The sequence below is a fragment of the Hypanus sabinus genome, chromosome 5 (assembly GCF_030144855.1).
Source record: "Hypanus sabinus isolate sHypSab1 chromosome 5, sHypSab1.hap1, whole genome shotgun sequence".
NCBI classification, from domain to species: Eukaryota; Metazoa; Chordata; class Chondrichthyes; order Myliobatiformes; family Dasyatidae; genus Hypanus; species Hypanus sabinus.
Window position 1 is genome coordinate 143,821,139 of NC_082710.1, and position 12,625 is coordinate 143,833,763.

Sequence of the window (12,625 nt, forward strand, 5' to 3'; positions counted from 1 at the left end):
CTCTCCGAGGGCAGTGACTCGAACCCCATGTCCTCTCCCAGGGCAGTGACTCAAACCCAGTGTCCTCTCCCAGGGCAGTGACTGGAACCCCGTGTCCTCTCCGAGGGCAGGGACTGGAACCCCGTGTCCTCTCCGAGGGCAGTGACTCGAACCCCGTGTCCTCTCCCAGGGCAGTGACTCGAGCCCCATGTCCTCTCCGAGGGCAGTGACTGGAACCCCGTGTCCTCTCCCAGGGCAGTGACTGGAACCCCGTGTCCTCTCCCAGGGCAGTGACTCGAACCCCGTGTCCTCTCCCAGGGCAGTGACTCGAGCCCCGTGTCCTCTCCGAGGGCAGAGACTGGAACCCCGTGTCCTCTCCGAGGGCAGTGACTGGAACCCCGTGTCCTCTCCGAGGGCAGTGACTGGAACCCCGTGTCCTCTCCGAGGGCAGTGACTCGAACCCCGTGTCCTCTCCCAGGGCAGTGACTGGAACCCCGTGTCCTCTCCCAGGGCAGTGACTGGAACCCCGTGTCCTCTCCCAGGGCGGTGACTGGAACCCCGTGTCCTCTCCGAGGGCAGTGACTCCAACCCCGTGTCCTCTCCGAGGGCAGTGACTGGAACCCCGTGTCCTCTCCGAGGGCAGTGACTGGAACCCCGTGTCCTCTCCGAGGGCAGTGACTCGAACCCCGTGTCCTCTCCCAGGGCAGTGACTGGAACCCCGTGTCCTCTCCCAGGGCAGTGACTGGAACCCCGTGTCCTCTCCCAGGGCGGTGACTGGAACCCCGTGTCCTCTCCGAGGGCAGTGACTCCAACCCCGTGTCCTCTCCGAGGGCAGTGACTCGAACCCCGTGTCCTCTCCCAGGGCAGTGACTGGAACCCCGTGTCCTCTCCCAGGGCAGTGACTCAAACCCAGTGGCCTCTCAAGAACCGCTCGCTTTCATCTGCATTTGCCTCTATGTTTCAATTTTCCTCAACACTTTCATCTGTGGGAAACTTATTAGATCATGGCCCCTCATCACATCTCTGAGCTTCTCCTCATGGTAGCTTGTCCTGATGCTCCTGTCCTGAAGTTTTATCAGGGAGAGGAAGGTGCTAGCTCACTCGATCGAACTACAGACTGTATGTCACAGGCTCCAACGGATTCATGCCACAGGCCCTCCCTCTCGTTAACAAGGCACAGAGAAATGTCGCCCATTTTCACAGCGAAAGGGGAGACTGACTGTCGCTGTTATGATATTACAGTCTGCCGCTTTGCTTTTCCATACATCCGCCACAGCGAAGTCCCAATGTCCCATTCCTCCACGATGCCTCAGTCGACAACACCGGCCTGGAATCAGTTATCCACAGGGCCGCACCCCGGAGGCACCATCTTCCGAGATGCGCCTGGAGAATATCCAGCAATGGGAACTCATCCACCATAGAAAATCTGCAGTTAGTGTGCCACTTACAGGTTCGGACCTCAATAGAAAACTAACCACCTTGAAAAGGGAAAAAGAGGCATTAAAGAGAGGAATTAAGCTGTTTTTTCCGCAGATAAGCTTGAAATGGCAGCCACTTGGGTGCCATCTTAACTCCACTGAAAGAAGGAGGTGCTTAGCAGGTACAGACAAGTTGAAACAAATGAGGTGCTTGTGGTGTATAAAAAATGCAAGAGAGCACTTAGAAAGGAAATCAGGAGGGCTAAACAAAGGCATGAGGTTGCCCTAGCAAACCAGGTGAGGGAGAATCCTAAGAGATTCTGCAGACATGTTAAAAGTAAAAGGATTGCAATGGACAAAATTGGTCTTCTGGAAGATCAGAGTGGTAATCTGTGTGTGGAGCCAAAAGAGATGGAGGAGATCTTGAATTGGTTCATAGGAGATTGATGCAGGATCTGTAGAAGTGAGGCAAGGCAGCAGCGAGGTCATGGGCTGAGAGATTCGAAGAGGTGGTGTTTGCTGTCTTGAGGCAAATTAGGGTGGAAAATCCCCCAGGGCCTGACAAGGTGTTCCTTTGGACCCTGCAGGAGACAAGTGCAGAAACTGCAGGGGCCCTCACAGCTGTATTTAAGTTTCGCACACAAAATGCTGGAGGAACTCAGCAGGACAGGCAGCATCTGTGGAAAAGAGTAAACAGTTGACATTTTGGGCTGAGACCCTTTGGCAGGACTGGAGGGAAAAAGCTGAGGACTGGATTTAAAAGGTGTGGGGGGGCGGGAGGGAGAAAGAAACACAAGGTGATAGGTGAAACCTGGAGCGGGAGGGATGAAGTAAAGAGCTGGGAAGTTGATTGGTGAAAGAAACACAGGGCTGGAGAAAGGGAAGACTGACAGAAGAGGACAAAAAATCATGGAAGAAAGAAAAGGAGGGAGGATCACCAGAGGGAGTTGATGGGTGGGCAAGGCGAGAAGGTGAGAGAGGGAAAAGGGGATGGGGAATGGTGAAGGAGGTGGGGGGTGGGGGGGGGGTTGCACTACCGGAATTTAGAGAAACTGATGTTCGTGCCATCAGGTTGGAGGCTACCCTAACGGAATATAAGGTGTCGTTCCTCCAAACTGAGTGTGGCCTTATCCTGGCAGTGGAGGAGGTATATCAGAGTGGGAATTAAAATGGATGGCCACAGGGGCATCCTGCTTTTTAGGCGCTCGGCAAAGTGGTCTCCTAATCCACATCGGGTCTCACCGATACACTGGAGGCCGCACCGGCAGCACCGGTCACAGTATATGACCCCAGCAGACTTCAAGGTGAAGTGTCGCCTCATCTTGAAGGAGTGTTTGGGGCCCTGAATGATAGTGAGAGAGGAAGTGTAGGGGCAGGTGTTCAGCATGCCAGGAGGGAGATTAGTGGGGGGGGGGGGATGAATGGGCAAGGGAGTCGCATCGGGAGCCATCCCTGCGGAAAGCAGAAAGTGGGGGCGGGAGGGAAGGATGTGCTTGGTGCTTATTTAAATCATCCTTAGTGGCAGGTGAGGATTAGAGGATAATTAATGTGGTTCTGCTGTTCAAGAAAGGTTCTAAAAATAAACGGGAAATTAATAGGCCCGCGAGTCTGACGTCAGTTGTAGTAATGTTGTTGGAAGGTGTTCTAACGGATAGCATATGTGAGTATTTGGATAGACAAGGACTGATTTGATTGGATAGCTAGCATGCTTTGTGCATCGTAGGTCATGTCTAACCAATCTTGTACAGTTTTTTGAGGAAGTTTACAGGAAAGTTGATGAAGGCAAGGCTCTGGACGTTTGAGAAGGTCCCACATGGAGTTTAGTCAAGAAGGTTCACTTGCTCAGCATTCACGATGAGGTAGTAAGTTGGATTAGACATTGTCTTTGTGGGAGAAGCCAGAGAGTGGTAGTAGGTCACACACAAAATTCTGGAGGAACTCAGCAGCCAGGTGGCATCTGTGGAAAAGAGTAAACAGTTGATGTTTCAGGCTAAGACCAGTCTTGTCCCAAAACATCGACTGATTCCTCTTTTGCACGGATGCTGCTTGGCCTGCTGAGTCCCTCCAGCATTTTGTGGGTGTTGCCTCGGATTTCCACCGTCTGCAGATTTTCTCATGTCAGTGAAAGTAGATGGTTGCCTCTCTGACTGCAGCTCTGGAACTCCTGGAGTGCCACAGGGATAATGTGGCTAATTGGATAAGCAAATTTGCAGATGGCACCAAGATTGGGGGTGCAGTGGACAGCAAGGAAGACTATCAGAGCTTGTAGCGGGATCTGGAGCAGCTGGAAAAATGGCAGAGCCAATTTAATGCCGACAAGTGCAAGGCGTTGCACTTTGGGACCAACCTGGGTGGGTTTTACACAATGAGCGGTAGGACACCGAGGAGTGTGGTTCAACAAAGGAATCTGGGAATACAGGCCCATAATTCCTTGAAAGTAGCGTCAGAGGTAGATAGGGTCGTGAAGAAAGATTTTGGCACACAAGCTTTCATAGACCCAAGTACTCAGTACAGATGGGATGTTATATTGAAGCTCTATAAGACATTGGTGATGACTAATTTGGAGTTTTGTGTGCCATTTTGGTCACCTATCTAAGGATAGGTGATCCTTAGGTAGGGTTTAGGGTTTGTGGGTTAGGGTTAGGGTTAGGGTTAGAAAGGTTACAGAGAAAATTTACAAGGATGTTGCCGGGACTGGAGGATCTGAGTTATAAGGAAAGATTGAACAGGTTAAAACTTTATTCCTTGGAATGTAAAAGATTGAGGTGAAACTTGATAGAGGTATACAAAGTTATGAGGTTATAGCTGGGGTAAATGCAAACAGGCTTTTTACACCTAAGATTGTATGGGACTACAATAGAGGTCATGGATTTACCATAGGACATTAATACACAGAAACAAGCCTTTTGGCCCTTCTTGGCTGTGCCAAACCATTTTTCTGCCTAGTCCCACTGACCTGCACCTGGACCATACCCCTCCATACCCCTCTCATCCATGTACCTGTCCAAGTTTTTCTTAAATGTTAAAAGTGAGTGTGCATTCACCACTTCAACTGGCAGCTCATTCCACACTCCCACCACTCTCTGTGTGAAGAAGCTCCTCTTAATGTTCCCTTTAAACGTTTCCCTTTTCACCCTTAACCCATGTCCTCTGTTTTTTTCTCTCCCCTGGCCTCAGTGGAAAAAGCCTGCTTGCATTCACTCTATCTGTACCCATCATAATTTTATATACCTCTATCAAATCACCCCTCATTCTTCTATGCTCCAGGGAATAAAGTCCTAACCTATTCAACCTTTCTCTGTAACTCAATTTCTCAAGTCCCGGCAACATCCTTGTAAACCTTCTCCGCACTCTTTCAACCTTTTTAAAATCCTTCCTGTAATTTGGTACCAAAACCGCTCACAATACTCCAAATTCGGCCTCACCAATGTCTTATACAACCTCACCATAACATTCCAACTCTTATACTTAATACTTTGATTTATAAAGGCCAATGTGCCAAAAGCTCTCTTTACTGCCCTATCTACCTGTGATGCCACTTTTAGGGAATTTTGTATCTGTATTCTCAGATCCCTCTGTTCTACTGCACTCCTCAGTGTCCTACCATTTACCTTGTATGTTCTACTTTGGTTTGTCCTTCCACAGTGCAATACCTCACACGTGGAATGAAAAGGAAAAAGTTCAAGAGGAACATTAAAGGGAAACTTCTTCACTCAGAGTCATGTAAGTGTGGAACGAGCTGCCTGTGCAAGTGGTGTGTGTGAGCTCAATTTCTTGGTTTGAGAGAAGTTTGGATAGGTATGTGGATAGCAGGGGTATGGAGGGCTATGGCCTGGGTGCAGTTCAATGCGTCGAGGCAGTTTAAATGGTTGTGCATGGACTAGATGGGCCGAAGGGCTTGTTTCTGTGACTCTATTATAAGTATTCATAAGTATACTCATTTTCTACAGGAACACCACAACCGTACCTTTAACTTTAATAGTAATTTTAAGTTCCTCTGCGTTACCATATTAAAGGGATCTGTCCTGAGACCAGTACAAAGAAGGTGTGATAGAACCTCGGCTTTCTTGGAAGTTCGGGTGGATTTGGCATGTCATCTAAAACTTTAACAAGTTTCTATAGATGCACAGTGCAGAGTATCCTGACAGGTTGCCTCATAGCCTGGTATGGAAATGCCAATGCCCAGGAACAAAGAAGTCTACAAAAAAGTGGTGGATACAGTCTAGTCCATCCCGGACCAAGTCCTTCCTATTGGTGAGCGCATATACAAGGAGCACTGCTGCAGGAACGCAGCCACTGTCATCGAGGACTCACATCATCCAGGCCAGGCTTTCTCCTCACTACTACTATCAGGCAGGAGATACAGAAGCCTGAAGTCCCACACCACCAGGTTCGGGAATGTTTATTATCCTGCAGATATTAGGCTCTGGAACCAGCGTGGATAACCTCACTCTCCTCAATACTGAACCGACTCCACAGCCAATCAACTCACTTTCAAAGATCTACAACTCATATTATTTATTTACTGTTTTCTTTTTAACTATTTGCACATTGGTTGTCAGTGTTCATTTATGTATAGTTTTTCATAAATTCTGTTGTATTTCTTTATTTTCCAGTCAATACCTGCAAGAAAATTATTTCAAGTTAGTATACGGTGACACATATGTACTTTGATGAAACATTTTCTTTGATTTTGACTTTGAGAGGTTGGTAAATTGGTTTATTATTGTCACATGTGCCAAGGTACAGTGAGAAACTTTGTTTTGTATGCCATCCATACAGATCATTTCACCACATCAGAGCACTGAGGTAGTGCAAGGGAAAAGCAATAACACTAGAATATTATGTTACAATTACAGACAATGTGCATTACAGGTTGACAATACGGCAAAGCCCTAACAAGGTCGATTGCGATATCAAGAATCCATCTGTCATATTAGGGGACCACTCAATAGTCTCATAATAGTGGGGATTGGAAACTATCCTTGGGCCTGGTGGTATGTGCTTTCAGGCTTTTGTATCTTGTCCTGAAGAAGGGTCTCATCTTGAAACATTGACTGTTTATTCATTTCCATAACTGCCACTTGACCAGCTGAATTCCTCCAGCATTTTCTGTACGTTGCCTAGTCCTGATTTCCAGCCTCTGCAGAATCTCTAGTGCTTTTCTGTCAGATAAGAGGGAGGAGAAAGGAAAATGTCTCAGAGGGTGGGGTCTTTGATGATGTTGACTGCTTTGCCAAGACAGAAGGAAGTGTAGTTAGAATCCACGGAGGGGAGGCTGGTTTCTGTGATGCGCTGAGCTGTGTCTACAACTCTCTGCAGTTTCTTGCGGTCACGGGTGGAACAGATGCTATACCGAGCTGTGATGCATCTAGACAGGATCCTTTCCTTGGTGAATCAATAAAATTGGTGAGGGTCAACAGGGACAATGTCAAAAATACTAAGTGTGTGATAATCGGAGCAATAGTTGTCAGATACATCCTGAGCAATAATGTATGAAGCTGCTTCTACATTGTCTCAGAAATGATTTGGCTCATTAGTAATTATTTGCTCAACTCAAACTGATGGCGCTAAGTACCATAAAAGGTTGAACCTTTTTCCTGGTGAACATATTTTCCAGAGGATGTCACATATTCTTATTGGGAAACTTAATGGTTTTGGCAGTACACCAATTATTCTTATTTTCATTATATTTAGTATGTATTTACAGAGGAAAGGAAAGGAATGATGTTTATCATTGGGTGTGAAGGTTAAATATGCAATACATTTGGATTTGCTGATTGCAAATCCTACTGCTGAAATTTAGCTGCACTGACTTCAGTTCAATTCAATTACACAGGAGGACACTCGTTGCAAAGCATTTAGTACGTGATAAAGGACACTTAAAGAGACATTACAGCATAGAAACAGCCCCATCAGCCCATGCTGACCAAGATTCCGTCTAATCTAGTCCCATTTGCATTTGGCCCGTATCCCTTTAACCTTTCCCATTATGTACCTGTCCAAGTAACTCTTAAATGTTGATGTACCTGCCTCAACCACTTCCTCTGGCAGCTTGTTCCATAGACAGAACACTCGCTGGGTGGAAAAGTTACCCCTCAAGCTCTTAATAAATTTCTTCCTTCTCACTTTAAACCTATGCCTGCTGGTTCTTGATTCCCCAACCCTGGGAAAAAGACTGAGTGTATTCACCCTGTCTATGCCCCTCATGATTTTTTTACACCTCTGTAAGATCACAATTCAGTCTCTTACACTCCAATGAAAGAAGTTCCAACTTGTCTCCGTAACTCTCCTTGAGTCCTGGCAGCATCCCTGCAAATCTCCTCTCCACTCTTTCCACTTAGTAACATCTTTCCTGGAGCAGCGTGGTCCAAGCTGAACACTATATTCCAAACGTGGCCTCGCCAACATCTTCTACAATTGCAACACAACATCCTACCTTTGAGAATCAAAGCTCTGACTGTTGAAGGCCAGCGTGTCAAAAGCTATCTTCACCACTCTGTCTACCTGCAACGCCAGTTTCAGGAAACCATGTACTCTGTTCGACAAAACTCCCCATAGCTCACTGTGAAAGTCCAACCTTGGTTCTGCCACTAGTCATTGAAACATTCTGCCAACAGTTCAAAAAGACATTGCAAAATACTGTGGATTGTGGAAATCAGAAATAGATATGGATATTTTTGGCAAGGTCTGGGGTTCTCTCAAGGCTGCAGCAAATAGTCCTGCTGCCTCCCTGCTCCATAGACCTGGCTTTGATTCCCACCTTGGTGGGAGCAGTGAGGTGCACCGACATAAAGTTACAATAAATCACAAAATAAATGAATATTGCAAACAAGAATAATATGGTAGTGTTCGTGAGTTCATCCACTGTTCAGAAATCTGATGGCGGGGGTGGGGGGAGAAGCTGTCCTAACGTCACTGTGCCTGGGTCTTCAGGCTCCCGTACATCCTCCATGATGGCATTATTGAGAAGAGGGCATGTCCCAGATGGTGAGGGTCCTGACTGATGGATGCCACCTATTGAAGATGTCCTCAATGGTGGGGAGTGTTGTTCCTGTGATGGAGGCGGCGGAGTCTACAACCCTCTGCACCTCTTGGGACCCTGTGCATCGGAGCCTCCATGCAAGAGGGTGATGCAACCGGTCAGAAGGTGCTTTCCCCCGTGCAGCTACAGAAAGCTGCTGAGAGTCTACTGGGGAAGTCAAAGGCCCAATGTCTGCGAGCCCCAGTCTATTGGAGGCTGGAGGCTGGGACACAGCCTGTCCTGGAGTTCGAGGGCTGTCTGTGTGAGCGCATGGGTGGGTGGGAGGTAAGGGGCTTGTTTTCCTGTTGTTCTGTTGGTGCTGTCATTGTAGTTTGTGTGTTCTATGAACGTGGCATGCTATGTTGGCACTGGAATGTGTGGTGACTCTTCCAGGCTGCCCCCAGTGCATCCTTAGTTGTTAATGCAAACAACACATTTCACTGTATAGCTTGATGCACGTGGCACTTAAATGAATCTGATTTTATGCTGATCAGTGAGTGATGTCAGTGTCTTCCAGTCAGGGAGTGATAGGGTCAATGTGTCCATGAGTGTGACTATGACTGGGGGTGGGTGAGGGGGTTGATTGACAAGTTTAATGGTTCCATTTAGTGGTTCCATTTAATATCAGAGAATGCATGCAGTGTACAACCTGAAATTCTTACTCTTCACAGGCAAAACAGAAGCAAAACCCCAAAGAATGAATGACAGAAAAATGTTAGAACCCCAAAGTACCCCCCCATGCACAAGCACCAGCAAAGCATCAACCTTCCCCTCTTCCCCCACTTGTTCCTGCTGAAAGCATCAGCCCCCCTCCCCCAACCCCACCATCCGCCTTGCAAGCAATAGCAAAGAGACCATGGTCTTGAGTCCATCAAAAACCACTGTTCATCTCAACAGTTTGGCATTCCACAGGCTCTATCCACCACTAACGAGGGAGAGAGAAGTATTACCCCATCCACAGTGAGAGGAGAGACCAACAGCTCCCTGTTTCAATGTTACAGTCTCGAGTCTCACCGACTCGGGAATCAGCAGCGAACTCTTCGCCACTGAGAGATTTCGCTCGAGTGCAGAGGCCTCTGACAGCCGCTGCCATTGTCTCAATGTCTGTGTCTCGGTGATTGCGATAGTGATTGTATCGGTGAGTAAATCTGTCACTGAGTGTGAGATGAGTCAGTGGTGCCAGTGAAGGCCTGTATCAGTGAGTGTGTGTCAAACAGCAAGTCTGTTGGTAAATATGTAGGTCATTAGAGCAAGTAATGTGTCTCAGGGAGGGTTCTGTCACTGAGGCTTGTTAGTATGTTAGTGACGGTGACAGTGAGGGAGTGATTGTATCAATATGTGAATATGCCCATGAGTGCAGACAAGCGTAGTTATGTCTGTGGATCGATCAACAAATGTATCAGTGATTGTGATTAGTAATTGTGTTTCACTAAGATGAGTGTGTGCGCGCGTGCATGTGTCATTGTGTCTAGAAATGACAAGTGTGTTCCCAACTGAATGTGTGAAAGATTCAAGGATATGCTCAAAGCCCCCTAGAAGAGATGCCACATCAACATGACTCCAGGGAACTGTGGCTTCTCCAAGTGGAGGAGCAATCGGGATGCGACTGAGAATGCCAAGGCCATACACCGACAGAATTCCCAAGCCCACTGTCAATGGTGGAAGTGTGCACCAAACTAACCAGCCTCCTGCCCTCTCAGACATGACCTGCACCTGTAGGAGGAGGAATCTGTGTTTCTCGTCCTGGCCTCAGCAGTCACTTCACACAACTGGGGTGGAAAAAACCTCTGTAAAAACATATGAGTGAGTATGTTGCTGAGTGTATTCTCTCCAGCTTCTGAATGAGTACAATCATTCATCGATGAGAGCATAGTAGTCAGAGATAATGTAGTGTGAGCTGGGGATGGTCAGTGAGTGACCAGGGATTAACTCTGGAGTGTGTCAGTGAGCAGCAGAGTCAGTGGGGTGAGTGGGGTTTACCCCTCTTTGGGGATATGTTTATGCCCAGGTGTCGGAGACGGAGCTCTGGGTACTGTGGGGGATTTTCTGGAATGGTAGCCCCTCCCCAAAGAATTGACTGCTTTATAGACAGTAATAAACATCTTTTAACTTGGATTTATTCACTGTCTTGGAAATACCTGATGTTTGTATTTCATGCACTTTGGTGTCAATAAATTTTTGTTGTTTTGTTAAAAAGAGAGCAGTGAGAATGCAGGTGATTGTGTCCGTGGATAAATGCCAACGTAAGTGAATGAGACAGTGAGTGTGTCAGTGACCTTGATCAGCCAGCTCACTGGCGGCAAGGCGAAGAAGGGGAGGGGCATTGGTGGAGGGGTGTGGCTAGCAACGGAGGCGGGTCCAAACTGGCGGAGGGGTGTGGCTGACGACACACGGCAGCAGAGGTCGGGTCGAGGTTGATGGGGAGGCGTGGCCAGAATCTGGGCGGGTCTGGCTGACGGGGCGTGGTCGATGGGACGATGCTGAGCGGCACCGGCTCCAGCGGCCTGTGTGAGTAGTGGGGCCCGGGGCTGAGGCGGAGTATGGCGGGGGCTGGGCGCAGGCGAGGACACGGTTTCTGGGCCTGGGCAAGGAAGCTGTTCTCGAGCCCGGCGGTTTCCGGGATCCGGGCGCTGAGCTTCTCCACGCCCGCGGCCTGTGACAGAAGTTGATGCAGTGGACTCGGCCAAGGCCGAGGAGTCGCTCCCTCACACACCACCCCGCCCCCCGAGGTCCGCTATAGTTTTATATTCCGCTTCACAGTATAAACTGGAGCGGCAGTGCTGAGGGAGCGCCTTTCATTCTGAGCGGTAGTGCTGAGGGAGCGCCTTCCATTCTGGGCGGCAGTGCTAAGGGAGCGTCTTTCATTCTGAGCGGTAGTGCTGAGGGAGCGCCTTCCATTCTGGGCGGCAGTGCTGAGGGAGCGTCTTTCATTCTGAGCGGCAGTGCTGAGGGAGCGCCTCTTTAGAAGCGGAGGGATGGTATTGAGGGAGCAGCACATTGCCAGATTTACCATCTTTGAGATGTGGTTTTCTCTGTACCTGAACAATTGTACACGCTCCCAGTCAATAATCTGGAAGGAATTCTCCCTGATCACTTGCACTCAGGTTTTACTCTAACCAGTATCACCAGCAATATAATGTCTGGTCATTTGTTTCTGTATAATGGAAACTCTCTTTGCACAAATGGTTTGTGGAGTTTCATTCATTACAGCTCCATAAAAAAAAGTTTTGGCCATATACTGATGTGGATACTCTATCGAAGTTCTTCTGTTTGAAGGATGTAGTGCACATCTCTTCCTGGTCAATGTTTATTTTTCATTCAAAATCAAAGCAAGGACATTTAGACATTACTCCTTTGTTTTTTGTAGACCCGGCAGTCTGCTGAGTTAATGATAGTACTGGAGTGTCTACCCTTTAAAAATGCACTAGGAACACCTGAAGTAAATAATGCTACCTTGAATTCTTTGGAAGTGGTGTCACCAGTAGATTAGGGTTGTAAAGAGTTCTCAGCACATTGGCCTTCATAAATTGAAGTTTTGAATGGAGGAGTCAGAATGTTATGTTGAAGTTTTATAAGAGGACGCCGAGGCCTAGTTTTGAGTATTTGTGTGCAGTTCTGGTCACCTACGTAAAGGAAAGATGTCAAGAAGATTGGAAGACTGCAGAGAAAATTTACAAGGATATTTTCAGTATTTGAGAACCTGGGTTATAGGGAAAGGTTGAACAGGTTAGGACTTTATTCCCTGGAGTGTAGAAGATGGAGTGGAGATTTGATAGAAATTGAGGGATATAGAAAGGATGTATGCAAGCAGGCTTTTTCCACTAAGGTTGCTTGGGTGAGATTGGGCCATGTGTTGAGGTTGAAAAGTGAAATTTTAAGGGGAAAGTTGCGGGGAACTTCACTCAGAGTGGTGAGAGTGTGGAACGAGCTATCAGTGGAAGTGGTGAATGAGGGTGATAGGGAAGGCCTCCTTCAGTCAGAGTTGACCATGAACATCCTAGCTGTCTAATATGCAAGCCTGGGCAGTACAATATGGAGAGCAAGCTGTTGCCCATGTAGCAAGCTCCTCCGCCACTACAAGCATCTGGTGAACCCAAAGGAATGGCAGAGACATACAGTCAGCATTGAACTCAGTGTAGGACTGACTTGGGGACTCCAGCTTGGGGTTTATGCCTGAAGCCGTCCCCATGGGTGGGTATAGCCA

At 47.8% G+C, this 12,625-nt stretch overlaps 1 protein-coding gene across 1 annotated transcript in view; it reads left to right on the top strand.

Annotated features, from left to right (window-relative positions):
* Positions 1-10,795: 10,795 nt before the first annotated feature.
* Positions 10,796-12,625, top strand: part of ubac2 (UBA domain containing 2) — a 189,419-nt gene continuing 187,589 nt past the window's right edge. Inside the window, exon 1 of the mRNA XM_059970503.1 lies at positions 10,796-10,929. Within this exon, the coding sequence (XP_059826486.1) occupies positions 10,899-10,929 (31 nt within the window). The 5' untranslated portion in view covers positions 10,796-10,898. The remainder of the gene's footprint in view (positions 10,930-12,625) is intronic.